The sequence below is a fragment of the Giraffa tippelskirchi genome, chromosome 2 (genome assembly GCF_054371585.1).
Source record: "Giraffa tippelskirchi isolate mGirTip1 chromosome 2, T2T-mGirTip1v1.2.pri, whole genome shotgun sequence".
Lineage (NCBI taxonomy): Eukaryota > Metazoa > Chordata > Mammalia > Artiodactyla > Giraffidae > Giraffa > Giraffa tippelskirchi.
Genome location: NC_137276.1, coordinates 161,895,364 through 161,922,181, shown reverse-complemented (window position 1 = coordinate 161,922,181; position 26,818 = coordinate 161,895,364). Strand labels below are relative to the sequence as shown.

The following is a 26,818-nucleotide window of genomic DNA, read 5'->3' as shown; positions in this document are numbered from 1 at the left end:
AGTCTATAATTTTGTACTGTTTTTTAAATAAATTTATTTATTTTAATTGGGGGCTAATTACTTTACAATATTGTAGTGGTTTTTGCCATACATACGTTTTTTTAAGATAAAACTATATACATATAAAATACCTGTTTATCACTATATGTAAACAGTTTAAATATTTACTAGAAGAAATGGATTATGTCATGTAATTGCTTTAATTTTAATAGTTGTTATATGCTAAATTTGTGTTAGTAAACTTAATTATTAACAAGTGATGATAATGCTTTTTGATGTAACCTTTTTGTGTATTCTACAGATTCGCTATTTCACCCACCATAGTGTGAAATACTTCTGGAATGATACCCTTCACAATTTTGATTTCTTAAGGTAAGTATTCTTCTTTTGTTTGGATTGTATGAATGTCTTGATTATTTTTTAGATAGAAAATAATTCATTTTAGTGTTATATAAGATGCAAGATTTCCTTTCACTTAATTTTAATAACTCCCTGGTGGTGTTTGAATACTCAGTAATACTCAGTAACCAGTTTAGAATAAACCCTATCTGCAAGTTGTACCCTGGCAAAATTGACACAAAAGTTAGAAGCACCCTGCTCCCAAAATCCAGTGTGAGTCCTTTTCTTTTTGAGGATTCATCTCAAGAGTAAATTTTGAGTATACCTCTTAGCCTGCCAGAGTATCTTTTTTATCACCTCTCAATTTACTGATGGTTTCATCCATTTGTATTCAACACTTGAGGGATGGAGTGATAGACAAACATTAAATTTAACTTTCATATGTGGATAAAGATGGGACATGGTCAAATGTGTTAAGCCTTGGGTAGGACAAATTGGAATAACTCCTTAAAATTTGATTTTTATGGAGACTTCAAGTTACATCAGGACTGAATTGACTAGGATTTTATTTATTTATTTATTTTTGGCTGCACCACATAACTTGTGGGGTCTCACTTCCCTCACCAAGAACTGAACCTGGGCCACAGCAGTGAAAGCCCAAAACCGTAACCACTAGGCAACCACGGAACTCCTCTAGGATTCGGTTTTTATTGCTGTTAAAGTGATTATCGTAAACACCCATTAAGTATCCTTGCTTGAGAGTGGCAAAGGAATTCTTAATATTAGCAGTAAAAAGAGAATCACCTTATGAACATTTAAGGTATTCATGCTTGGACTTGTTTCCTCAGACATTTCCTAAGAATTAGATAATTCCTAAAGAATATTGCTATTATTCCTAAAGAATTGAAATATTATGGAATGGAGCAGGGCAGTTCCATCTGCCTAGTTCTGAAGACCATTCCTAGTTAAGAACCATTGCTTTTTTTTAGAGAATACTGCCAGTGAACTATTATTTTGTTCTTAAAAAATTTTTGACTTGAAGTTGATCCCTGCTGCCCTGGGGGAAAATAGCAAACATGTTTGCTGTATAGCCTTTGCCAACTATAGCAACTTGTAGGATTTAAACTTATTCCAATGATAGCAGTTAATTATGGAGCTTATTTTTTTCTTTTGGAAAAAGTAGAAAAAGATTGGAGTTAAATGATGTGTTAGATTCTCTATAGAGTTTTTGTGAATAGTATCTCAGTTAAAATAAGCATAATTAAGACATTTGAGAGGAAAGTAGGTATGTTAGTCGAATCCCAGTTTTAATCATTACAGATTTTAGACATTGCCTGTGACTTAGATGGATTCTGCACTTCTTGGATGAGAGAAGAATTCAGATTGATGCTTTTGTAGAAAGAAAAATAAGTGAGTAGGACTTACTAGTGTGAAGCTTCAAAATTTAAGAAGGGAAACTCGATAAAAAGTAAGGTTTGAAACACTTGAGTTAGTCATACTTTACCTTTAATTTTTTTGGTTATTAACTGTTACAGCTTTGGTACAGACTTAAAGGATAATAGTATTGTTATATAACCTTATCCTGTGATAGATACATTGGGTAGCTTAGAACTTGCCACATTTGAGATTTAGGCCTTTTATTACTGTTTATCTTAGGAAGTGGAGATTTAAAAATTCTCATCCATTGTCTCAGTTTTTGTTAGGGGTTTCTATTTGTAAGGAAATAACAATTTAAAATCAGGACTATAGGAAAATGAGGCATTAAGAAATTTGGATATTTTAAACTTTGTTTAAAGTAAAAACTTTGGATTTATTTAGGGGACTGGATGAAGGTGTTTCTTGTACGTCAATTTATGAAAAGCATAGTGCAGGACTGACAAAGGGGATGCATGCCTACAGGTAATCTTTATCCAACTAAAGTTAGATCTATTATCAAAATTCCAAAATAAAGTAGTATATATAGTTTACCCTTTTACCATATAGTTGTAATATTAACAATTATTTGAATATTATAACATAGTAATTGACAGCTTATTGATATTTTATCTGGGTGAGACTCTCTCAATTTAAGAATTACAAGTGTTGCAGCCGATTTTGAACTGAATATCCCTGAAAATATACAGTATTTCATCATTTCTAAGGTGCACACTTTCCTACATTTTAACATCTCTAAAAGAAGGGTGTGTCATACAGTGGGTGGAGTGTCACCCTTTACTTGACAGCATTTTAATCTTTCTTGATAGTACATAAAATGGAATGTCTTACAATTGATAGCGTCTTCGATTTACTGAAATATTGGGAATTGTAAGCATGAGCTCAGATTTACTAAAATGAAAATTTGTAAATTTGGAGACAATATCTTTTTCATAGTGTTATTCTTTGCTAGGGTATAAAAGTATACCAGTGTATTATGTATTGTAAAGATAATGCTGTTTTCAGATTAAATTAGGAATTTTCTTGTACTCCTGTAGCATGTTCTTTTAAAGGGTTGCAATATAAATTCATTCATTCAGACTTCTGCTTCATAAAACACGAGAATTAATTTATCATCTAGAAAGTACTATTATAAAGAATTTAAGTGGAAGGTTTTAAGCAACTTTTCTTAAGCATTAAAAAAAGGCGCCAAATGTATACTGTTTTGAAATAAACGTTTTTAGTGCAGTATTCTTATTAGAAAAATAGTACAGGACACCTCAAATTACTTATGTAGTTTCTTGAAAAAATTAATTGCAGTTCAAAATTGTTGAGCTGTATTGTGTTTATGGGTGGAAAAGAAAATCTTTTGCTGACATGGTTTATTGTAGATTAGTGGGAGAGGTACTTGTCACACAAAAGATAAAATAATAACAGTGTAGTTATCCAGTATTGACTATGTTGATTTAAATACTGTAGATAGAGAATTTAACTTGTAGAAGACAACTGTTTAGAAAAACAAATGTTTAAGTTCCAGAATTAAGGAGCAGTTGGTGTTTTGAGCCTTACCTAATGCAATGCTTTCTGTAAATTGTATTGTTATAATACAGTAATAATGTAATATTATTATTATTATATTTTCCTGTTATAGAAAATTGCTTTATGGAGTAAATGAAATTGCTGTGAAAGTGCCTTCAGTTTTTAAGCTCCTGGTTAAGGAGGTAAGACAGTTGTACCTGTCTTAACATTTGTGATCAATAGGTTTGTCGATTGAAAAGAGCCAGGATTTAAGTAATAAGATATTCTTGTTTTTTTGTTTCCTAACTTTTCTTTGCTTATTTTTTTACTTGAAAAGTCAGAAAGATCTTCCTCCAGTAGATCAGTAATTTGGGGGCATGATCACTTTTTATTTTGTCTGATTTTTTTTGCTTTTCTTATCTGTAGATTTTTTTCTTATTCTCAGGAAGTTGTGCATCTAAACCTTGCCCTATTTTACAGACGTGTACCTCTGTCTTTCCCCCTACCCGCCTGATTTTAAAAACAATTTATCATGTTTTCTTCATGTGGTACACTCTTAGGAATTAGGCATTATGCCAGATGTTTGGAAGAAAAACATAACATGATGAGTGACAGTGAGGAATTTGCACTGTAGCCTAGGGAGGAGTACATGTCAGTAGTTACTGTAGTGACTTCAGTTTGTAAGAGCCATAGAGGAGGTGTAAGTAAAGGTTTGCGGCATGTAAAGAAAGGGAGTAAGTGGCTTTGCCTAGGAGAGTTAGGCTCTCCAGTCTTCTTTCTGATTTTGGGCTAAAGATCAGAATTAACTGTACGGGGTCAATACTTTGAGTAGAAGTTAGATTGCCTTCCATCATTTCTTGAGAGTAGCTGTGTAATGGAGCTTTAGAGCACAGCAACATGTAAGGAGTCGGAATTAGAAAGACTGGCTTGTAACATGACTCCATCAGTAACTAGCTCTGATCCTTAGAAGATCTTTCTCCCTGCTGCTCTTGTATTGGTAAAATTGTAGTAAATCCTTTAATGGCCTCATTTGATTTTGAAGTAAAATAGGATTATATATGTGAAAGTGCTTTGAAAAGTACAGAAACATCAATTTTAAGATATTGGAGATTATTAATGAAATTGATAAAATACTATAAAATTTGGGTAGTCAAAGTCCTTTAGCAGGACTATTTTTTTTTTTGAAGTAAACCTGCCAGTTGGTTTTTTATCGGCCAAATCAGATGCAAACATCTTTTAAATTTTTTTAGATTACAAAAGTATGATAACACATTTACAGAAGACTTGGAAAATGCAGAAGAAAGTTACATATAGTTCCACTATATAATTATTTTTTTAAGTAAATTAAGGTTTTTAATTGGAGTTTCAATATCAAACTCTCAAAAATTAATAGAATAAATAGAAAAGTAGAAGGATGTAGTAGACCTAAAAAGCAGTATGAACCAATTCAACATAGTAATTAAGATTTATGTAATTTTCACATAACAGCAGATACAAATTCTATACAAGTTCCCATAGACTATAAACCAGAAGACACTGGAACATATCCAGGGACATAAAACAAGGTGGAAAAATTTCATGGTCTAAAGGTATTGAAATCAGAGTCTGTTCTCTTTATCACTGTGAAATTATGTTAGAAATCAGTATCAAAATATACTTGAAAATAACGCACATACTTTCTTTTTTTATTTTTTTAAATTTTAAATTAGTTTATTTATCTATGTTTTACCTTTACAATATTGTATTTGTTTTGCCATACATTGACATGAATCCACCATTAGAGATCTTTGACTAAGCCATTAAAAGCCTCAATAAAGTTAAAAGACTGAAAAAACACAGAAGGTGATTGCAGAGAAGAAAGGATTTAAATGAGAAATTAATATCAAAGATACTTTAAAGGTCTCATGTATTTGGAAATTGAATGTCCATGTTTATATGATGAGTGTATGTTAGAAGCCATAACAAGGAAGATTAGAAAATATTTGTAACAATAAAAATGAAAAGAGAATTTATCAGAATTTGTTGCATGCAGCTGAAGCTGCTCAATCAATGCAGCTAAATACAATATGGAGTCTTGAATAAGATATGAAAACAAAAGACTGGACAGTAGCATAAAATTTTGTGAAATTCAAACAAAATCTGTACTTTTGTTAATAATACTGTATCACATGTTAATTTCCTGGGTTTTTTTTTTTTTAGTATTTCTTTATATTCTCAGAATTGGATTAGAAATTTCAAACCTCATTCAAATTTTTGTTTTAAAGTCACTAAAATAATAAGTGTGGAAGTGTACACGTGCACATCACCCAACCAGCCTGTGTTTTTTGGTTGGTGCATTTAATCCATTTATATTTGAAGTAATTATCACTGTGTGTGATCCTGTTACTAATTGTTTTGGGTTTATTTTTTGTAGGTCTTTTCTGCTTCTTGTGTTTAGCAGGACTCCTTTTTTTTTTCCATTTAGGTTTTAATCCTTGTTTATTTCCTTAGAGAAAGCAAAGCAGTGTAACTTATATTTGTCTTCTCTTTGGACTTCAGTGAACCTTTGACTTATAAGTAAATTAGTGTTTCAGGTTCATAATAAGTAAATGTTTGTTCCATTTGGTTAAACGTTTTGTACTCTTTTGCAGCACAGTAATTATTGAAAGTAAATGTGCTTTATTGCTAAGGCAAAATGAAAAATAGCTAAATTCACACATTTTAGCTGTTTCTAGCTGAATCTATATTTGGGTTTGGTATCAGTCTAACTGGATGCTCCCAATTTAAATTAAGCTAATTTAGTCAAATTCTAGTAGTTTAATGATTCTTTTCTAAAAAGGTAGTATCTTGCTCTACTCTTTGGGTAGTTAGTTACATGTTGCCCTAGGGTACTATAGAGCTTATCCTGTTAGTATCTTGTTAGTTATTTCTTAAATCTGTATGGTTTTAAATATCTCATTCAATTTGACTTAAAAATTTTGTTTTTTAGGTTCTCAACCCATTTTACATTTTCCAGTTGTTCAGTGTTATACTCTGGAGCACAGATGAATACTATTACTATGCTATAGCCATTGTGATTATGTCTGTAGTATCAATTATAAGCTCCCTGTGTGCCATTAGAATGGTGAGTCGAATTTATTATGGTTTTCACAACTGTATTTGTACTTTGTAATAACATAAGGTGTGCAGAATGATATTTGGTATAAAGCACGTTTTTGATAGTTTTTCTTTTAGTTACGTGAATATGTACTCCTTTGCCCTCTTTTTGAGGTGGAGGAAGGCAGATGCTTTTTAAAGTCAAAGTATCACTTGATTGCTTTGGGGCTGTAGGGGTCTCTAGTTGCTTATCTTAGACTAGAATACTGGAGGGCTGAATCTCCTGTTTTTAGGGCTGTCTTGTTAAAGTGCTTCTTCTTTTGTTTGAGGATGAAACATTGAATGATCTTTGAATCTTTTAGTCTTGATTAAAGGTAGAGTAATATGTGTTTATTATATTAGCTTGCGTGCTAAGTCACTTCAGTCATGTCTGACTCTTTGCACCCCATGGACTGTAGCCCACCAGACTCCTGTCCATGGGATCCTCTAGGCAAGAATACTGGAGTGGGTTGCCATTTCCTCCTCCAGGGAATGTTCCCGACCCAGGGATCGAACCTGAGTCTTGCATCTCCTGCATTGCAGGCGGGTTCTTTACCACTAGTGCTATATTAGCTTATCTTATTTTATATTACCCTTGCTTTCTGATAGATTGAAGAGTATGTTTATATTAATGAGTTCAAAATTTTTTTCCTGATTCAGCAATATATTATGTTACGTGACATGGTGGCGGCTCACAGTACTGTGAGAGTTTCAGTTTGCAGAGTAAATGAAGGTAAGTACTTCAGTTTACTCTTAGAAAAGTAAATAGAAAAAGATATCCACTATGCACTAATGTGTGAAGCAAGCCCAATATATTATGCATATACACGCAGTTCCATAAGAAACAAAAATGTGTGTTTGGATTTATAGTCATGTCTCTGTGTCAAGTTCATTCATTTATGTGGAATTGTATTTTTCTTTTTCTGTAATGTGACAGGCACTATACTAGCCTCTCGGGACGGACATAGTCCTTGCCATCACTGAACTTCAGTCTAGTTGGAAAGACAGATGATAAACAGAACAATGAAGTATGATAAATGATAGGGAGAGTTCAGGGAACTTAGGTATTAGAGCTCATTTACTATAGGTGTCATGGATGGCTTCTTTGAACAGGTATATTTTAAGTGATTGAATTAGCCAGATAAAGTATAGGCGAGAAAGTGATAAGGCAGGGGTGAGAGAGGGAGATAAGAGGATTCTAGTGCCCAAAGGCCTGGAAATTAAAGAGAGTTTGTTCATTGTAATAACTGGAAGAAATTTGGTGTGGCAGATGCAGCAGTTAGAGGGTAGACAGTCTTTTAAGGCTTGTGAAGGAATTTGGACTCTCCCAAAAGGCAGTGGAAAGACATTGAAGGGTTTTAAGCAGGAGAGTGATATGATCATATTTGCCTATTTGAAAAAATCCTTCCAATAGCCATGTTCAAACTTATTTAGAAGGAAGTAATATTGAAGGCATGAAATGAATCAGAGTGAGGGTTGTGGAGATGGAGGGTGGAGAGGTGGCTTTGAAAGATACTTAAATGTGGGCATTGAACAAGATTTGCTGATAGAGTGGTGTCAGGCTGGTGGGGAATGGATGTTGGTGTCATTTAATTAAACAGGGAACACTGGAGGAGAAGCAGAATTGTAGGGAAGGATAATGTTTTGGACACATTGGTTTGACTGGTGAGATATGGAAGAGGTTAAGGATACAGCGGAGGCAGCTCAGCATCATGCGTCTTGGAGACATCAGCCTCTTTGATTTGTCAGTAAAACCAAATCAATCTGCATTCTCTTAGACTCAGTATCCCACATCCAAGTGTGAACTCAAGTTAGCCTAGCAGGTTGTTTTCTTCCTCGAGCTTCTTGGTCACTTGCTACTTTAGCTAGTAATATTGCCTTTCCTAGCTGCAGTCTTAAGATGTGTGGTTTATTGGTGCTCCTCCCCTTCCCACTCTGCCACTGCCAAAGATGCTGGGCATCTCTCAATGTATTTCTTCCTTACCCCCTCAGTAGTCCAACAGATCATTGATACTTAGTTTCCCCGTATACTTAAGGGTTAGAATTTCAAGTGGCATGAGGGCATTGAGTCAAGTACAATAAAGGATCGTATTAAGAAATGAAGATTATTATACTTACTACATGCTAAATAACTTCAGAATTCGTTGCTCTTAGCTTAGTAAACTACTTCTACCTTTTTTCTCTTTTTTTTAGAAAGAAAAGAATATTTCCTAAGGGCCAGCATCACAAACAGTAGTTTTCTCCTCCATCTTTGCTTAGACACTAGTGTCAGTCTCTTCTCAGCATAGTTTAATGAAATCTGGGGGCAGGGAAAGAAAGAATGCCCAAATACAAGGCCACCTTTTACCTGAGAAGATCTTGAAAGAAGTGTTTAACCAACTTGAATATAATACATAAATTTCTAAGGAAATAATGAACTAGATATGATAAGTTTTATTTTATACATTTATTTGAAATAATGTCTAAGATATTTTGGAACTATTTTAGGAATATTGAGAAGACAATGAAACAATATGGATAATAAGCAGTAGCCATAAGGAAAAGAATGCTGTTAGAAAAGAAAGTGCTAAAATTTCGGTGCTTTTCTCTGTTTCCAAGGGATTATAGAAATCTGAGGTTATGTACCTGTTGCAGGAGGGTGTCCTGGGTAGACTTACTGCCTGTTTAGCTCACAGGACTGATAGCTAAGATTGACCATCCACTGTTGAAATGAATGTTGAAATCCACCCATCTGTTATCTTAGAGGGGACTTGGCACTAACTGTGTGCACTTGGCGTACTATCCAGGGACAAACTAGCTGACACATTATAGACACTGTGCTCTGTTAGCTTAAGGAATAATAATTTTATTTGTCAGAACGCTTCATCTATTGGGATTTTCTTATTTAACTCCATTATATTTTTAATGTCTTGCTGAGATCAGGTGACCTTTGGATAGATCTTTAGTTTGTTGTATTTTTATTACAAGTTAAAGAATACTCTTTTCAGACCTTTCTTTCTTTTTCTTTCCTTAAATTCAGAAATAGAAGAGATCTTTTCTACAGACCTTGTGCCGGGAGATGTCATGGTCATTCCATTAAATGGGACAATCATGCCTTGTGATGCAGTGCTTATTAATGGTACTTGCATTGTAAATGAAAGCATGTTAACAGGTAAACTAAATTAAATGAGTAAAAACCAGCTGAGTTGCTTATAATGATATTAGGACTAAGTACTTACTGATTAAGCTTCTATCAGCATTAATTATGCAGTTTGTATCCTTTACTCACAAATGTCATGTGATAGATATTGAAGTCTTTTTTTCTTTTTTTGAGGGAACCAAATCCTGCATTATACTCAGCTGTAATACTAAAGTATAATGCTGGTGTTCACATCTCTTGTCCAGCTTCTGTTCATTCTTCTGACAGGAGGAAGTGCTTTATAGGAAGGGACTAGGAAAAAAGTTCTTTCCCCACATCATATTTACTGCTGTTCACTTTGATGTGCAAAATGTAGGAATAAAAGAGTTGATAATCGAAGAGAAATAGACTTCAAAATAACTTACCTTTGGAAATTCAGAATCTGGAGGTAGAGCTTTATATCTTTTTATCATATGACTTTTTTAATTGTCATAGTCAATCTGGCAAAGTGATTCTTATATATTTTTGAGCTATTAAGAGTCTGTCTTAAAACACACTCATCCACATAAACATCCCTTTACACCTGTTGTCCCTGACACAAGAAGTGTGGATGCTACAGAGCATAACATTGTAGCAGCAACATAATTTGTGTGTTTGTTACTGTTAGAGGATTACCATACTCCTCTTTGCTCAGATGTCGGTTCTCTTCGTGTGTGTGTGTGTGTTGGGGGTTGTTGGGAGGTGAGGGTGGTTAGGAGTGGATCTTCACATGTTGTGTGTTCTTGGGGTTGCAAAGTGCTTCCCAAGTTAGTTCTTAGGGGTACTAGAACAGGTGCTGCTGTGATGGAACAACCTTGTCTTCTTATGAAACTTGATGTAATTATTTCCAAGTGATTGAGTCACAGATGACTTTCAAGAATTACTGTGGAAGACATGATTTGCTGTTTCTGGGTAAGGAAATTGGAAGACAAAAGGCTGATTGATTAAGCTGTGTTATTCACATTTGAGAACTTTTACAACTGTTGTCAACAGTATTTAACATTTAGTAAATGTAACAACTCAAGATTTGTGTGTTTGATACTGATTTCTATGCTCTAATTTATGATTTTTTGTTTTTTAAAGGAGAAAGTGTTCCAGTGACAAAAACTAATTTGCCAAATCCTTCAGTGGACATGAAAGGAACGAGAGATGAATTATATAGTCCAGAAACACATAGACGACACACTTTGTTTTGTGGGACAACTGTTATTCAGACTCGTTTCTACACTGGAGAACTTGTCAAAGCCATAGTAGTTAGAACAGGTAGAAAATACTTAATCTTTTCTTGCATGGTTTAGCACATTTGATGCTTATTGCATGTTTAAAGAGAGATTCTATTTTGAGAGATAATTATCATTTTCTTATAGAGTTACTATAGAATCATTTTCTTCTTTATTACTTTTTTTTAAAAAAAGGATTTAGTACTTCCAAAGGACAGCTTGTTCGCTCCATATTGTATCCCAAACCAACTGATTTTAAACTCTACAGAGATGCCTACTTATTTCTACTGTGTTTGGTAGCTGTGGCTGCAATTGGGTTTATCTACACTATTATCAATAACATTTTAAATGAGGTATGTACGTGGGAAACCCTTAATAGAGTTTGATTCTTAATTATCACATGTGGCTATTGAGGATTTGAGATGTGTCTAGCGAGACTGGAAAATTGAAATTTTAATTTAATTTAACTTAGATCCATATGAGACTTGTAGCTATTATGTTAGAAAGTACAGATGTAGAACATCACCATCATAGCAGAAAGTTTTTATTAGGTTTAGATGGTCTTTTATTTGCTTTCTTGTGACTTAAAAAAGGGAGGCGTGATCACATACTCACCAAAAGCTTTATTCTTTTTTTTTTTTTAACCTCTGGTATATACAGCATTGAAATTATTTGTGATTAATGAATTGAAGATATTTCTAAGAGACCTTGTCAGATTTCTTTTTCCTATCCCTTGTAGAGACTCTGATAGTAGTAAGAGTCAATATCTAAAAATGTTGTTTACTTTGAAGTATGTAGTGTATGAAGTATATGAGGCTATTAAAGTAGGAATTAAAAAAAAATAGCTCTCATTTCACAGCCCACTGACGATTCATTGAGCTTTCTATTTTGTAGCATCTCTAAAGGGGAAAAAAATTATAAACAATTAATAGATGATTATATATGTGCTTAATATATATATAAAATTAAAGAAATACTCATTGGATTAATAAATGTTTAATATTGAGGGGGTCTGACATATATTTTTATGTTGCTGCTGCTAAGTCGCGTCAGTCATGTCCGACTCTGTGCAACCCCATAGACGGCAGCCCACCAGGCTCCTCCATCCCTGGGATTCTCCAGGCAAGAGTACTGGAGTGGGGTGCCATTGCCTTCTCCTATTTTTATGTTAACTCTAGGTTGAAGTTGGGGATATAATTATCGAGTCTCTTGATATCATTACAATTACTGTGCCACCTGCACTTCCTGCTGCAATGACCGCTGGCATTGTGTATGCCCAAAGAAGACTGAAGAAAGTGGGTATTTTCTGTATCAGTCCCCAAAGGATCAACATCTGTGGACAACTGAATCTTGTTTGCTTTGACAAGGTTGGTTCAGTTTCATAGTCATTCTCAAAGGTCACTTTGTAGTTTTGTAAACCTAAAGTATTTAGATTAATGGTTTCTGTGTTCTTTATCAACTAATTTGCACACATTTTAAAAGAAATGTTTTTCTAATTTTCCTTTTTTAAAGCTTATTTGGCATCTGTATCATTTTTATATTATTTTTTCATTTTTTTTTCAATTTTTATTACTTTGGATATTGCTTATTTGCCCAAATCTGCAATTGGCTGATCCTTCTAGAATTATACCTTGTAGTAGTAGTGAAATTTATTTGCTCTTTCATGTTTTTAACAGACTAGACTTCATACAGATATGTTTCCTGGAATGTTTTTGCTATGAAGTATATACATTTAGTGTTTGCTCTATGATTTTATTGAATGTGTTATAAAATTACAAAGGACACTGATTATATAATTTCATGTGAAAATGACATATATTTTTTACTTGTTTGAAATACAGAGGGTTTTCCTTTCCTCATGTGGGATCAGTTTTTCTGAAAGCTCAGAGAACTAAATCTTGACCAAGTTCTTCTGGGTAATTGATGTGATACACATTTGATTTTTGTATGTCATCTTTATTATCAAAAAAAAGGTGAGGTGTATTTTATTAAGAAAAAAAGAAGGTCGTAACTTAATGACTGTTTCATATTAATCTGTTCAGAAAATTTTATTTATGTTTAATCTTTTTTGGAGATGTTTAAAAAGTTTTTAAGCAGACCCAGAAGTGGAAAAAAAGGTGCAACTGAAATAAACCCTCATTTACCCATTATTCTACTTAAACAGTTAACCAGCATTTTGTCAGTCTTACTTTATTGTCCCCTTATTTTGAAGGTGGCAGCATCAGACATTATATTACTTTATCCATATACTTCAGTATGTAGCTCTAGAAGATAAAATAATGTTTTAAAAACACATTACCACAGTACCATTATCACTGCTTACTACTACACTTACCAGAATTAACAGCCTTTGTATTACCTAATATCCAGTACATATTCAGGTTTCCCTGCTTTACAGTCTGTGTTTTCAGTTGTAATCCAAATACAGATCGCAATGATTGCAGTTAATCGATAACCATTGTTTTTCTTGCCCTTCTTTTCCAGTCATCTGATTGGAGGACCCAGGTTATTTATTTCCTGAATTTGGCTGATTACATGTCTTGATGTCATTTAACTTTGTTCTTCTTCCCTATTTTGGCTCCATATGCCCTAATCTCTCCCTCTTGTGTTGCCATCCTTTGTGATAGGTTGAGTGGCGCATTGTTCCACTGTTTAATAACACAGGCACATAAGTATACATTTCTACACATATCTCTCCCTACCCCACCCACATAGAGGAACTGTACCAAGGGAATGTTCTGCACCCTTTTCCTCAATTTTGTCTTGAAAGTTATTTTCTGTTAGCACACACACAGATCTTACTCATCTCCTTCCCCCTTTTATATCTGTATAGCCCTCTATTATGTAGACATAGCATAGTTTTCATGATTTTGTAAATGTGTGCTTTTTTTTTTTTAAGACTGGAACCCTTACTGAAGATGGTTTGGATCTTTGGGGGATTCAACGAGTGGAAAATGCACGGTAATTATTAGCTAGACTTGACCGTTTATTGTTGTTGTTGTTCAGTCACTCAGTCATGTCTGACTTTTTTTGACCCCATGAACTGCAGCATGCCAGGCTCCCCTGTCCTTCACTGTCTCCCGGAGTTTGCTCAAACTCATGTGCATTGAGTTAATGATGCCATCCAAGCATTTCATCCTCTGTTGTCCCCTTTTCTTCCTCCCCTCAATCTTTCCCAGTATCAGGGTCTTTTATTAGTTTATTTTTAATAAATGAAACATTCAGACATATAGAAAGTAATACGACAGACAGCTCTGTACCCACTACTGAGATTAAACAGTTGACATTTTGCCATATTTGTTTCAGATCTCTGAAGCAAAAAGATTTAAAACGTTACAGATACTGCTGAAGTCTTATCCTGTCCCTTTGTCTATCCTTGCCATTGTTCTGAAGTTGTGTTGTTATCCTGGCATGTTTTAATAGTTTACTTCCTGCATATCTACCCATAAACAAGATCTGCCCATAGATAAGTATATATGACTGATATGTACTGTATGTGTTTTTGCCGCCTTTTGGCCTCATAACATGGTTTCCAAGATTCCTCCATGTTGATATGTATAGATCCAAATTATTAACCTTAACTATTGTTTAGTATGCCATTGTGTGACTAAACCATAATATTTGTTTTTCAGCCAGAGAGCAGTTTCAGTTTTTCTCCATTTTTCCTTCCACACTCATAAACAGTGTTGCAATTAAAATTCTTAGGGTTACAACTCCTGTGAGTATGTGGTTGAGTTTGAGTAAACCAGTTTCTTCACAGTTTCAGTACTGGATCATACAGCACATGCATGGCCACAGCTCTAGTAGGTACCGTCTGCTTACACTCTAAGTGATGGTGCAACTCACTCTCCCTCAGTGGATGGGCGATCCTATTGCCCCGCATCCTTGCCAAACTTGATGTTGCCAGGCTTCTAATTTTCCCAAATGAATAGCTATGAAATGTTATTTCATTGTGGCTTTGTTTGGAGTTTCTTCATTACTTATAAAGCTGAACATTTTTTCAGATTTTTGGAAGAAGGATTGTTTGGCATTCTGTGTATTGTCAGTTTATATCTTGATTTTTTTTTTTTTTTAATAGTGGTGTTTGTCTTTATCTTATTCATTTGTTAGAAGTCCTTTGTATTTTCTAGGTGGTCATTTTTTTCAGTACTATGCATTACAAAAATATTTCTCTAGTCTCTGTTTTATATTTTTTTACTTTGTTATTGCTATCTTTTGATGCTTACAAGTTTTACTACTATAGTTGTTTTTTTGCTGGTTTTTTTTTTTCTTCTCTTGAAAGTATGAGATTTTGGTTTATATAGTTTGAGAGACTGTTGTTTGGTTCATGTAATGTCAGAGTTGGCACATCTTGGTAAATAGCATATCACATTGTGAACTTACTTATCCCTAATGATGCTTGTTGCTTTTAATTCTGTTTCATCAAATATTTGTGTGCTTACATACCAGCTTGCTCTTGCCTAATATATGCCTGTGTATCTTTTTTCCATCTCTTTTCACTCTTTCTCTGCCATTGTGTTCACATTTATTGTGATTTCAGATATATTTGAACTTCTTTCTACCACCGACTCTCTTACCCCAGTTCCCACACACAGTTTTCATATTTCTCTCATTTTTTCAGAATTTATACATCCTAATCTTTATTACTTGTCTGTAAGTTACTAATATTCATATTCAAAGTCTAAAGTCTATGAATATCTGTTTTGTTTTGTTTTTTTTTAAGGATTTTATTGCTTCTGTTCTAAAGTTTTGGTTTTTTGGCCACAAGGCATGTTGGCTCTTAGCTTCCTGAACAGGGATCGAACCTGTACCTCTTGCATTGAAAAGTGAAATCTTAACCCTGGACTGCCAGGGAAGACCCTATGGGTGTCTTTATTAGTTTCTAACTCCATAAAACCTATGGATTATAGACTACTTTTACTTTTACCTCCCTTTTTGTATGCATGTGTTGTATAGCATTTTATGATTTTTATGATTTTGGTTTTGTATGCAGTCTACATGCTAAGATGTACCTAGGTTGGTAGATGGGTTCAGTAACCATTGCTTCTTATATCCCATTCCTGTGGATTAAATTGCCATGTTCATAGATGTGTTAGTCTTCTTTAGTAATTTTTTTTCTCCTTTGTTGTTTAAAAAATACTTCTTTATGCTTGATTTCTGCAGTTTCATCATGATCTTTCTGTTTGTTTGTGCGGGACTAATTTTTGCTTCTTGATTCCAAAGATTCATTCTTTTCATAAATTCTGGAAAGTGTGCAGCTTCTTTTTATTCCCATTGTGGCTTCCCCCCCCATTCTTTCTCTCCATCTGGGAATCCTAACCATATCCTGGATAATAAATTTCATTTGTTTTTTTTCAAATCTGGCTCTCCTTTCCCCACCATGGTGTCTTGTTCTTTTTCGAAGTCTATAATTTTAAAATGCCTTCTTTGCATTCTTTCAGATCACCATTCTATTATCTCCAGTTTATGGGATTCTAATTCTGTCTTTGTTGTGTCTGTTGAGTCGTGAGAATTATTTCCTGGTTCATTTTTAAATTATGGATTCATCCTTAGCGGAATTTTTTTGTGAGACTCCTTTGTAGCTGTGTTGTGGGAGTGCCTCTCCATAGAATTTTGACCTTTCTTGGCCAAAAGTAGTGTTAGTGCTGCCAGGCAAACTTTAATGTTACTTTTATAACTTGGGGATTTCTGGACTGGACAATAGCATATATATTCAAACCCAGATCCCATCCTGAGTAGCTTAATGGTTTAGAGTTCAGGCCCTGACACAGACCTCTTGTGTTTGAACCCTAGCTTTGCCACCTGTATGCTGTGGCTTGGCAAGTCCCTTAAACCCTTCTGCTTCAGTTTCCTCATCTATAAAATGATGATAATAAAACACCTTTCTGTGGTATAGGATGAGATGAAGCAAATAAATTTAAAGTTCTTTGAATAGTGTCCAATGCATAGTAAATATTATATAGATATTAACTATTTTCTTGAACTTTGGGTGGGGGAAAAGAGATAAGCTGATTCTTACTTACGCAGTTGAGTCTGTGGATGAATCTTTTCTTTTTCCAAGGTTGTAGTTCTTCAAGAGCATCTTGGTGAGAGGGATTCTCTCAGTTCCAGCTTCCTACTTTGTATTTGGCCAGGGCTTTGTCTCTTGTTCCTGTATGGTTATTAAAACCCAAGGCCTTAAGGCTACTGAGAGGGCTCCCCTCCCTTCTTCCATCACAGTCTGTTTAAGGTCACACCCCTTTGGTTGTGCTTTCCCTGTTTTTGGCACTTAAAATTTTCCCTCTTTCTTACAAGCTCAGTTTTGTATTTGAAAGGTACTGTGTTACACAGCCATTTTATGTTTTGCAAGAGAGTCTTTGTGTGTTCTAATTTCCCATGTGTCCATAGGCAAGAGTTTTAATTATTATTTAGTATGTAGTATTTTCTGTACTGGTACATCTGGTCTAGTTATTTAGAATCTAAGATAATACTATATTTTATTCATGTATAATAATTTTCATGGAAGAAAATGTTTTTGAATGTCAAAATCTATAATGAAATTAATACATGCAATATGTGCATAAATGTAAACATTTTATCTCTACTTTTTAAAACAATAAAACCTGAAAAGTTCTGTTAAACTACTGTCTTCAGTCTTGGGGTTTATGATTCTAATTCAGTGCATTTTCTATATAGTTTTCTTTTGCCAGAAGAAAAGGTTTGCAGTGAGATGTTGGTAAAGTCTCAGTTTGTTGCTTGTATGGCTACTTGTCATTCACTTACAAAAATTGAAGGAGTGCTTTCTGGAGATCCACTTGATTTGAAAATGTTTGAAGCCATCGGATGGGTAAGTTCAATGTTTTAAAGTACAGTTAACTTCAGGAAAATATAAAAATTAACTTGCAGAAGAATTATTTCTTCAACTTGTTTTGATTTTGGTCTGTCTCATACTATATAAGGAACTATGTAATTTCTAAAGATACGTCACTGGAGAGAGATTTACAGTTGTATAGAAATTCTGTTTTAGTTTAATTGACTCATTCAAACAGCCTTTAATAGAGGAAGACCTGGACCTGCTCAGGGCCCTGCTTTATGTTTACAGGAGAAAGCAGGCTCAGTATCTTGAGGCAGTAGGTCTAAGCAGCAAGATGATCTCAGTGACTCAGTTTGTTGGCCATTGGGAAAAATTCGAGAGTGGTCACGTGTCTTCAGTCCCCACATTCTACTTCCTGTGTCCTTTCTCTCTCTCTTTCTCAACACACACATGTGCACACACACATGCTCACAGAGGTTTCTGTTTGTTCACTTCTTTGTTCTGTCATTGATGATTTTAATTTCTGAGTGCTTGCTCTGGTTGTTAGGATTTTCCAGCATCTAGTTCTTGTTTTATAGGTATTAGTTTGTATTTAAAGTTCCCTTCTTGCTTCTGAATTTTTCATTTTCTCTAGGTTCAGTTTTTTTTCCCTCTTCCTATACTTAATCTTCTCCTTTATACTTAAAAAAAAAAATTTGAGGTGTCATGGACCTCTCCTTCTTGTTGATTTTCATTATATTTCTTCATCCTACTTTCATATTTAAGAATGAAGGTTTGATTTAATACTCTGGGTAGCTGCTGCAACAAGGTTTTTATCCTTGCCCATATGTATGTTGGTCCTGAGAAGTATGTTGGTATATTGGTTTTCCTGGGAAGGGTCTTCCCTGAATGGGAAGGCTGCCTGGGGGAGTCTGTTGTATTGAGGCCCCATCAGCAGGCCTTCTTGAGTTCAGGACAGTAGAAGTAGTATTTCTGTTGCTTTCCCACCCTTTCCCACAGTGCTTGCATGAGCAGTACCCTGGAATACTGCCCCTCATTTTAGCAGCCCTTCCTCCTCTCAGGAATGTAGCTTATATCTATAGAGTATGACCTCTGTGACTTATTTTTTTTTTGCTTTGATCAGCTATTCTGACTGATAAGTTTGACCCCACCTCTCCTCTATGTCCTTTTGTGTTTATCCTGGGCTACTGTTTCCTTTATTGCTGTATCCATCATTATATTTCAGTGCTACTCTGTTTACTTTTCTTGTGTGTTTGGTTAATATTTTGAAAGGTGGGGGTAGGTGGGATGAGTGACGAAGTTCTCTGCCATCTTCTGAAAGCCCACAGTAAATACTCATCAACTTTAATACCTTAAAAGAGGCCCACTTCTTTTATAAAGAGTAAAACAAAGTATAGTTGATTCATCTCTGATATTTTCTAAAGCTTTTCTCCAACTGATTTCAGTAGATTTATTGCACTGTATGTGACCCTTAAAAAGTGGGCTAAATAAGTCAGTTTGTAAATAGCATGCTTTTTTGACTCTGAGATGCTTTGATATTTGATCTTACCACAGAGTATCTATGGAATGTTTTTACATAACTAGTCACTGCTGTTATTTAAAGCGATTAATACCACGTAAGATGCATGCCAATTTCAGAGGTGTTAAAATATTTCTTAAGAATTGTGTAAAATCGGCTAATTCAGCATAGCTCTCTTCCCCATCATTTTCCCACTCATGATTCCTTCACTTACAGAGTGAAATTAGTTTCTTATTCATATATGTGTATTCAATATAAGTTTTTTTATTGAATTTTTCACCAAAAATAGTTTAATATTAAATTTCAAGGAGCTAGGATAATAGTGCTTTAATTAGATGTGTTCAGACTGGGAAAACTGGGCTTCCCTGGTGGCTCAGTGGTAAAGAACTCACCTGCCAATGCAGGAGACATGGGTTCAATCTCTGGGTCAGGAAGGTCCCCTGGAGAAGGAAATGGCAACCCACTTCAGTATTCTTGCCTGGGAAATCCCATGACAGGAGCCTGGCAGGCTATAGTCCACTTCGGATTGCAAGAGTCGGACATGATTTAGCGACTAAACAACAACAACAAGCTGGAAATCTAGATTTACATCTTCCTACCTCAGTGAGCTCCTGACCCAGTGGTTCTACTAACCATATCTGCGCTCTGCATATTTTGAATCCTCTTCTGTTAGCAGCAAAGAATCTCTGGATGATAGACTAAAAAGTTTTGGAACTGCAGAGACCTTCTGTATTTTACAGAACTAGTCTCTAGACTTAACTGGTTATAGGAGCAATATTAGAAGTTTTTCTCTATTTCTTTACTAACCTCTACCTCCCCTCTCCCACGGGTTACTAGGACTTTAACTAAAACTAGCTTTATTTCTATTTTGTTAAAAAAAAAAAACAAAACACCTTAACTGAAGATAGCCATGATAATGTTTTATTTTAAAATGGAACCAGTGAGTTGAATTTATGAGTTTCATGAATCAATGTGTTGATTATTTTCCTTTCAGATTCTGGAAGAAGCAACTGAAGAGGAAACAGCACTTCATAATCGAATTATGCCAACTGTGGTTCGTCCTCCAAAACAGCTGCTTCCTGAATCTGCACCTGCAGGAAACCAAGAAATGGTATGGAACTGCTTGATAATACTTTTGGTGCTCACATTTTCTCCTCATTTTAAAATATTGCTGGAAGATGAAATCACATGTCCTTTTTAAAACTCTAATGCACATATGAATATCTTTACTGCATTTATCAGAAACTATGCCTGGTGTGTTGCAGGCATTCCATGTAAAACATTGAGATTTAATTCTCAGTGCTGTTCCTTTCATTCCTGCTTACCAAGCAGCTTAGAGCCTTGTGATTTAGATACATGGTGGTTAAGACTTTTAGTTTGCATCTGTATTCCTAGGATTTAATAAAAAGAATATGTGGAAGCCTTTATTTTTAGGTTAATTTTTAAATATATATCTCTTAGTTCATTTAAGAACTTAATATGTTAATATTCCTAGGATAGCAGAGTGTTTTAAAATACTCAAGAATAAAGTTGTTTTTTGTTTTTTTTTTTTTAAGAAATGGGAACTGGTAGAGAAGCAGTCTTAAAACCTGACTTTGAAATATTAAAAATTCCGTACTGTTTTCCAAATAAGTTTTTGTGGATATGCAGTTAATTTTTTTTTTTTTTTGCTTGAGTGTGTTAATTGACTTAATCTGTACTATTACTTTATTCTTTTTGTCTTGTTTTATTTTTAGGAGCTGTTTGAACTTCCAGTAAGTGAAGAATGTTTACTTATTACCTAAGTATATCTTTAAAAAAATTTTTTTTCTAATTGAGGTATAGTAAATATACTGGTACATCTGTTTTAATTCTTTGAAAAATAATGAATGGTTTGTGCATCTTTTGAAATTCCGTAGGCTGTTTATGAGATAGGAATTGTTCGCCAGTTCCCATTTTCCTCTGCTTTGCAACGTATGTGTGTGGTGGCCAGGGTGCTCGGGGACAGAAAGATGGATGCCTACATGAAAGGGGCACCAGAGGTCATTGCTGGTCTTTGTAAGCCTGAAACAGGTAAGGAAGCAGCAAGGCTCTGAGTGAAATTCTGGTATTTGTGTAAGCTGGTAGTCACAGTTCTAACAATGACCTTCATTTTCTCTTTTTTAAAAGTTCCTGTTGATTTTGAAAAAGTTTTGGAAGATTACACCAAACAGGGCTTCCGTGTGATTGCTCTTGCACACAGAAAATTGGAGTCAAAACTGACATGGCACAAAGTGCAGAATGTTTGCAGGTACACGTTGATGAATGGTTTTGCCTACATGTTTTCCAATAAGGCATCATTTATGTTTATGAAAGTCTTGTGCAATCATTTATATTCAATTTGTTAAGTAAATGATTATTGGATATGTGCAAATATATAACATAATTCAATGTTTTAGGCAATTGAGATAAAAGTACAACTCCCTGGAACTATTTTAAATGTTTATTGAGTGCCTGCTATGTGTTGGGCATGTTCTAGGAACATAATTATGTTTTTGGTAAACATAATTCTACAGAAGTTTATTTTCCAGTGATCTACAGTTATTCCTTGGTATCTATAGGGATTGGCTCCTGGACCTGCTGTGCAGATTCAACTGTGGATCTTATAGTACTGATAGTATTTATTGAAAAAAATCCATGTGTAAGTGGACCCACACAGTTTAAACTTATGTTATTCAAGGGTCACCTGTACTTGCTTTTGCCTAGTAGTTGAAACCAAGTGCTCATTTGATCAGAGTCTCATGAGTCACAATAAATACACCTTCCACCCTCACCTCCAAAGGTCAGATGGCCATTACCAACATCATATTACTTCCAGTTATAGCTATGTTTCACATTCAAGGATTGTCCTGTTATAGTAAAACTGATCTAGACTTGACCTTTTGAAAATAACACTTTTGGTTAGGGGTATTTCATGGTGTACCTAGCATTTCGAAGCAGAAAGATTTAGTGGCTGTCCTGCTAATTCTGCCTATCAAATAGACTTTTCTTTTCACATCTCTGCTGTCATTGTCTCTAATTCAGGGACTCAGCTCTTTTCTCCACTTTTTCCTTAATCTAATCTGTGTACCACACTCTGTCCACTGAACAGTCTTTAACATTCAAATCTAATACCAGTCTTCTACCTGGACTTCTTATAATAAATGGCTCCCCATCACCTTTAGGAGGAGTTCATGATCAAGAATATGAATCAGGAAAGAAACAACAAAACGCATACTTAATTTTTTCAAAAGGGTAAGTGATATAGATAATTATCAGAAAAGGACATACAAATGGCCACTGAACACATGAAAATGATGAGACACTTCAGTTTTGGGGGAACTACAGAATTAAACCACAACCAGAGTTTTTTCTTAAAGTTTACAAAATTCAAAAGATTGATATCAAGTGTTAGCAAAGGCTTGAGAAAATTGTAACAAAATACCGCTGCTGCACTATTGTAAATTCATAAAGAACTTACATAATACCTATTAAAATCTAAATTTACTTATGCAGTTTGACCCAGCATGTACAGTTCAAGGAATTCAGCCTAAAGAAATAGGTCTATGTGAGATAAGATTCAAGTTTAAATAGTATAAATATCATAATATGATAGTGGTTAAATTATGAAGTATTAATACTTCTTTTAATTATTCTGAGCTCATTAAATGAAAGGCGCAGTGCAGTGTTTATAGTGCAATCCCATTTTTATGGATGAAAATTAAGGGAGTGGAATGGATAGCTAAATAATAACTGAAAGGAAAAGCAACTTTAGGAATTCTACCTATTAAAACAGAATATTGGGGGGATTTGGCCTAAGCAGGTTCATAAAACAGCAGTAATCAAATGGTTTGAGGCATATTTGTGATTAGGAGCCACACATGTAAAATACTGTATCCTAATTGCTACGAAGGGTACGTTAGAGTCGCCTTTCTTTATAGCTTTGTCTTTTGCCATTCCTCCCTGACCTTAAAGACTGAGAATTGAGTTGCCTCTGGTTCTTGAGCCTGTCTTTCAGGCAACCTTCCATGCCTTGGACCAGCTGGTCCGTCTGCCCAGGATACCCTACCCTCCCTATCAACTCTTCTCTCTCTCTGCTTCCCTTCCTCATCTTTCAATCAAGATCTTCTCTGTGTTTCCATTCTACCTGTGGGAACAGGTTTTGGCATTTCTCTTATAGCTTGAACCTGTGTATCTTGAATTAATTATTGTACTCTTCATTAATTAGAGGGCAAGATTTCCATGACTGGTATCATTCATAGGAGAGTTAGGAAACTGGTTGCAGGCAGAAACCAGTACAGGAAAATGGTTACAGAGCTTTGACCCAGTAGTTTCACATCGGCACAGCTTTGTGCTTTGAAATGCATTTTCAAGCTTCAAGACTTATTTCTCCTGTTACCTGCAGCAGTATCATTTGTGTTAAGTTTTCTAACTATTCTCTAATATCTTTACCACCCATTTTATAAATTACATAATTTTAAAGGTGTTTAGATTTAGGTGCTGTTTACTTAAGCACTCTTATAGTTTAATTTTGTGTAGAAAAACCACTTGGTTAATCCAAATCTCAAATTTTGGTCCCTAATTTCAAGCCCTGCTTTCTCCATTGAAGAGAGTATTTCTGTAATAGGATTTCTATAGCTTCAGTTTAAGAATGCTGCTATCACTGAAGAGACTTCTTCGTTATAGTACTGAAGTACACATTGTTTTTGTGTGATCTCTTTGCTTGCATGTCTGTTTCCCCACAAAAGGGTCTTGAGAGTAGTAGTAGTAGTGTTAGTCACTCAGTCGTGTCTGACTCTTTGCGACCCCATGGACTGTAGCACGCCAGGCTCCTTTGTCCATGGGATTCTCCAAGCAAGAATACTGGAGTGGGTTGTCATTGCCTTCTCCAGAGGATCCTCCCGACTCAGGAATTGAACCCAGGTCTGCATTGCAGGAGGATTCTTTACTGTCTGAGCTACAGGGAAGTTGAGAGTAGAGATCATGGCTTTTCATCTTTGACCTTCCAGTGACTTGTGTAGTACTTGGTGCATAGTAGATAGTCACCCCTTTGAAGGAACAGCATCTTGATAACTACTGAAAATTAACATTGTAGAAGACCCATCTCTGGTTCTGAATAGATCTCATTGTTGGACTGCTAATAGTTTTTGCATCGCACTTCCAAGATCAAGATTTTGATAAAAAGTTTTATTAAACTCCTCAAAGACTTGCTAGTGAATTCAGTATAACTGTTGAATGTGCCTGTGGTACAGTTTTTTCCTTTTCTCTTAACATTTAAATTAGGTTATGTTGTGTGGGAGGACAGTAAGGAATAGATGTATTTTATGTTCATTCATTTTGTAGGTGGGATACAAGATGAATATTCTTTAGTAGTAGAAGAGGTCAGTGTCTTACAAAGACGTACATTTCCTAAGAATCTTTATATACCCATGTTTCAAAGGGCAAAATTTAATTTCAAGATGTATTTCGTGGGAATTACTTTTTCCGATTTAAATTTTTTGAGGTTGAACTCATAAACTTATACATTTATTCAGCATATAAAATGTTTTTCATTTATAATTGATGGCTATTTTAAGTTGCCTTATCAACAAAGTGAACAAATGCTTGTTCTCTTGACTAAATCATTATGTTAAAATTTCTTTTTCTGCAGAGATGCCATTGAGAACAACATGGATTTTATGGGATTAATAATAATGCAGAACAAATTAAAGCGAGAAACCCCTGCAGTACTTGAAGATTTGCATAAAGCCAACATTCGTACTGTCATGGTCACAGGTTAGACTTTATAAAAGGACACACAAAAAATAGAGTGTGACTCTTAGAGTTCAGGTTATCCAATATTGAGGAATGATCAGTTCATTATAAAAGCATACTTATTACTATATAATTCCATCTAATACTGCATTATTATCTTATAACTCAAGTAATTAAATTTATCCTAGAGTAGCTCCATCCTACATTGCCCTGTTTCTGCTCTGAATACTTTCCTAAGATAGAAGACAACTTCACAATACACTTTGGAAATCCTTTAGACCTATTTATAATAAGTGTAATAAACTAGTGAAGGACATACCATAAATATTTAGCTGTGCTCTTTTTTGTTCTCTCTCTTTAATCATATATTTCTTATAGCAGTTATTTTCCTTTGCTTATGTTAGTTATTTGTAGATTTGTTTTCTCTACTAGAATATAAGATTCTTGGGGATTAAGAGTATGATTGACTTATTTGGGAATTGTCTATAATTTTTAGAACTGTGCCACCAGATACATGGGAAGTAATTAATAGTTATTTGTTAGAATTATATTTTTATATACAGAATAGTACATTTATTATTGTTTGAATGTGTAATAGTGAAATGAGCCATTTTTTGGTTTCTTTCTTGACTACTGCATTCAAAGGATTCTCTTGGTGTTAACACTGTTGATAATATTAGATAATTACCATTTCTTAGCTGTATGAAAGTGTGGCAGCTCTAAAGTTTTCTTTCTTAGCAAAGAATCAGATTTAAGGCATTCACTTTATAACATTTATGTGTTCAGTAAGACCTATAGAGAAGATCTGTGTATGTTTTTATGTTTAGAAACTCTGAGGTCCATCTGATACCAGATAGCTTAAGTAACCAAATTTATTAGCATCCCAGCAATCCTTGGTTCTAGTGACTTTGCTTCAAAGCTCTTTCTGTCTGTATCGCTTGTCCTTGTTGTCCTGCCATGACAGAATATATGGTGTGTCCCAAGAGGGTCTTTTAGGTCACAGGAAGACATGCTTGGAAACAGTGGGTGGGATTAAGGGAAGAGGAGAAAATAGTACCTCCCTTCTGGTAGCAGTGGGCTCCCCAAACCTTTGCCTGCTTCTCCTGTACATAAGTATTTTCCTCCTTCATCTTGTCTTTACCAGTGTCTTTAATACTTTCCTCTCATGACTGAGAAGTTGTCTGTCTTGCTTCTCTTTATGTCTTATAAAGATTGTAGACTTGTTACTTTGCTTGTGTGTGTGTGTGTGTGTGTGTATAATCTTGCCTTTGTGATTCACTTTTTTCTTTATGTTGTGCTCATATTTTTATACAGATACCAGTCATTCCTGGTTATTTCAACAATATTTATTGAGCACTGTGCCAGGCATTGAATGGGTACCCCTAGTGCATGACTCACAAAGGTTGAGAATGTATTTGACTTGAACAGTTGTGGGTGAGAATGTTCTGACTATTTAGTATCTATCTTCTTTTGAAGTATTTGAGGCTTCCTTTGATATATGTATGTCCTGATTGTATAACTTTTAAACTCCAAGAGTAAGGACTATACATTAACTTCATTTTGCCCAGCCCACTCATGGGGACTGTAGTAGATTCTCAGTAAGTACTTGTTGTTTAATAACATGTTTTCATTTTAATGTTAATATATTTTCAATGTTTTGAAAATTAGGTGATAACATGTTGACTGCCGTCTCTGTAGCCAGAGACTGTGGAATGATACTACCTCAGGATAAAGTTATTATTGCTGAAGCATTACCTCCAAAGGATGGGAAAGTTGCCAAGATAAATTGGCATTATGCAGACACTATAACACAGAGTAATGATTCATCAGCAATTGACCCGGAGGTAATGTCAAGTAGAATTTTCTTTTCTGAAGCTTGCTTGTTTTAATTTATTCTGAAATAATAAAAAGTGGTGCATTAAAACTCAACAAAACAAAAAGTTAACAAAAATAGAAGTCTGAGCCGTCTCCTCAGAGACTGGGATTCACTAGAA

The 26,818-nt window shown here is 34.7% G+C and overlaps 1 protein-coding gene across 25 annotated transcripts in view; it reads left to right on the top strand.

Annotated features, from left to right (window-relative positions):
• Positions 1–26,818, top strand: part of ATP13A3 (ATPase 13A3) — a 79,482-nt gene that overhangs the window by 24,983 nt on the left and 27,681 nt on the right. For 16 of the 25 annotated variants that reach the window (XR_014067897.1, XR_014067896.1, XR_014067901.1 and 13 more), the window contains 16 exons: positions 302–372; positions 2,158–2,238; positions 3,404–3,473; positions 6,239–6,373; positions 7,045–7,117; positions 9,404–9,535; positions 10,625–10,804; positions 10,957–11,114; positions 11,940–12,128; positions 13,661–13,722; positions 17,437–17,587; positions 20,068–20,211; positions 20,972–21,125; positions 21,222–21,342; positions 24,721–24,845; positions 26,493–26,668. Coding sequence is in view for 17 of the 25 variants with exons in the window: in XM_081537804.1 (XP_081393930.1) it covers positions 302–372; positions 2,158–2,238; positions 3,404–3,473; positions 6,239–6,373; positions 7,045–7,117; positions 9,404–9,535; positions 10,625–10,804; positions 10,957–11,114; positions 11,940–12,128; positions 13,661–13,722; positions 17,437–17,587; positions 20,068–20,211; positions 20,972–21,125; positions 21,222–21,342; positions 24,721–24,845; positions 26,493–26,668 (2,022 nt within the window). In the remaining 8 variants the exon portion in view is untranslated. Of the gene's footprint in view, positions 1–301; positions 373–2,157; positions 2,239–3,403; positions 3,474–6,238; positions 6,374–7,044; positions 7,118–9,403; positions 9,536–10,624; positions 10,805–10,956; positions 11,115–11,939; positions 12,129–13,660; positions 13,723–17,436; positions 17,588–20,067; positions 20,212–20,809; positions 20,828–20,971; positions 21,126–21,221; positions 21,343–24,720; positions 24,846–26,492; positions 26,669–26,818 lie in introns of all 25 variants that reach the window. The other 9 variants (XR_014067917.1, XR_014067923.1, XM_081537825.1 and 6 more) reach the window with 3 other exon arrangements.